This window comes from Condylura cristata, unplaced genomic scaffold (genome assembly GCF_000260355.1).
Source record: "Condylura cristata isolate star-nosed mole 26May11 unplaced genomic scaffold, ConCri1.0 scaffold00054, whole genome shotgun sequence".
Lineage (NCBI taxonomy): Eukaryota > Metazoa > Chordata > Mammalia > Eulipotyphla > Talpidae > Condylura > Condylura cristata.
The window spans coordinates 177,800-178,449 of NW_004567155.1; the positions used below are offsets into that span (position 1 = coordinate 177,800).

At 66.9% G+C, this 650-nt stretch overlaps 1 protein-coding gene across 1 annotated transcript in view; it reads left to right on the plus strand.

Annotated features, from left to right (window-relative positions):
- The window catches only part of CCND1 (cyclin D1), a 5,783-nt gene extending 5,394 nt beyond the window's left edge, over positions 1-389 (plus strand). Inside the window, exon 4 of the mRNA XM_004695082.2 lies at positions 58-389. Within this exon, the coding sequence (XP_004695139.1) occupies positions 58-216 (159 nt within the window). The 3' untranslated portion in view covers positions 217-389. The remainder of the gene's footprint in view (positions 1-57) is intronic.
- Positions 390-650: the final 261 nt, after the last annotated feature.

The following is a 650-nucleotide window of genomic DNA, read 5'->3' on the forward strand; positions in this document are numbered from 1 at the left end:
GCGGCGGCGAGCGCCCCGTGGACCTGCCCGGCGGTGCTGAGGACCCCGTGCCCCCAGGACTGCCTCCGCGCCTGCCAGGAGCAGATCGAGGCCCTGCTGGAGGCCAGCCTGCGCCAGGCCCAGCAGAACCTGGACCCCAAGGCGGCCGAGGAGGAGGCGGAGGAGGAGCTGGACCTGGCCTGCACGCCCACCGACGTGCAGGACGTGAACATCTGAGGGCCGCGGGCCGCCGGTGCTCCGCTGGCCCGGGCCAGGGGCCGGGGGCCGCCGCCTCCCGCCGCCGAGCCTCCTCTGCTCTTCCTCTCTTCTGTCTCTGGCTTAAGCAAAAGAAAAAAGTACCCGAAAAACTCGAGAGAGCGAGAAAGGATAGTGTTTGCGTGACCCTGAGCGGGGTGGGGGGCGGGTGGGGGGCGGGCGCGCTGCAGGCTGGGGTCTCTGCGTAATCAGCTAGCTCTCGCCGCCGGTCTGTGTCCGAGTCTCGGCCGGAACCGGCGCCGTCTCCGGGGAGGACTAGGTTTGATTCTTTCCGTGTTTGAAACAAAAAAGTGTAAAAGCCTGTTTTGAAAAAAGTAGGGGAAAAAGGAAACGTGTAAAGTAGACGTAGGCGCAGACAGACCGCCCCAGCGCGCAGGCGCGGCGCCCGCGGCCTG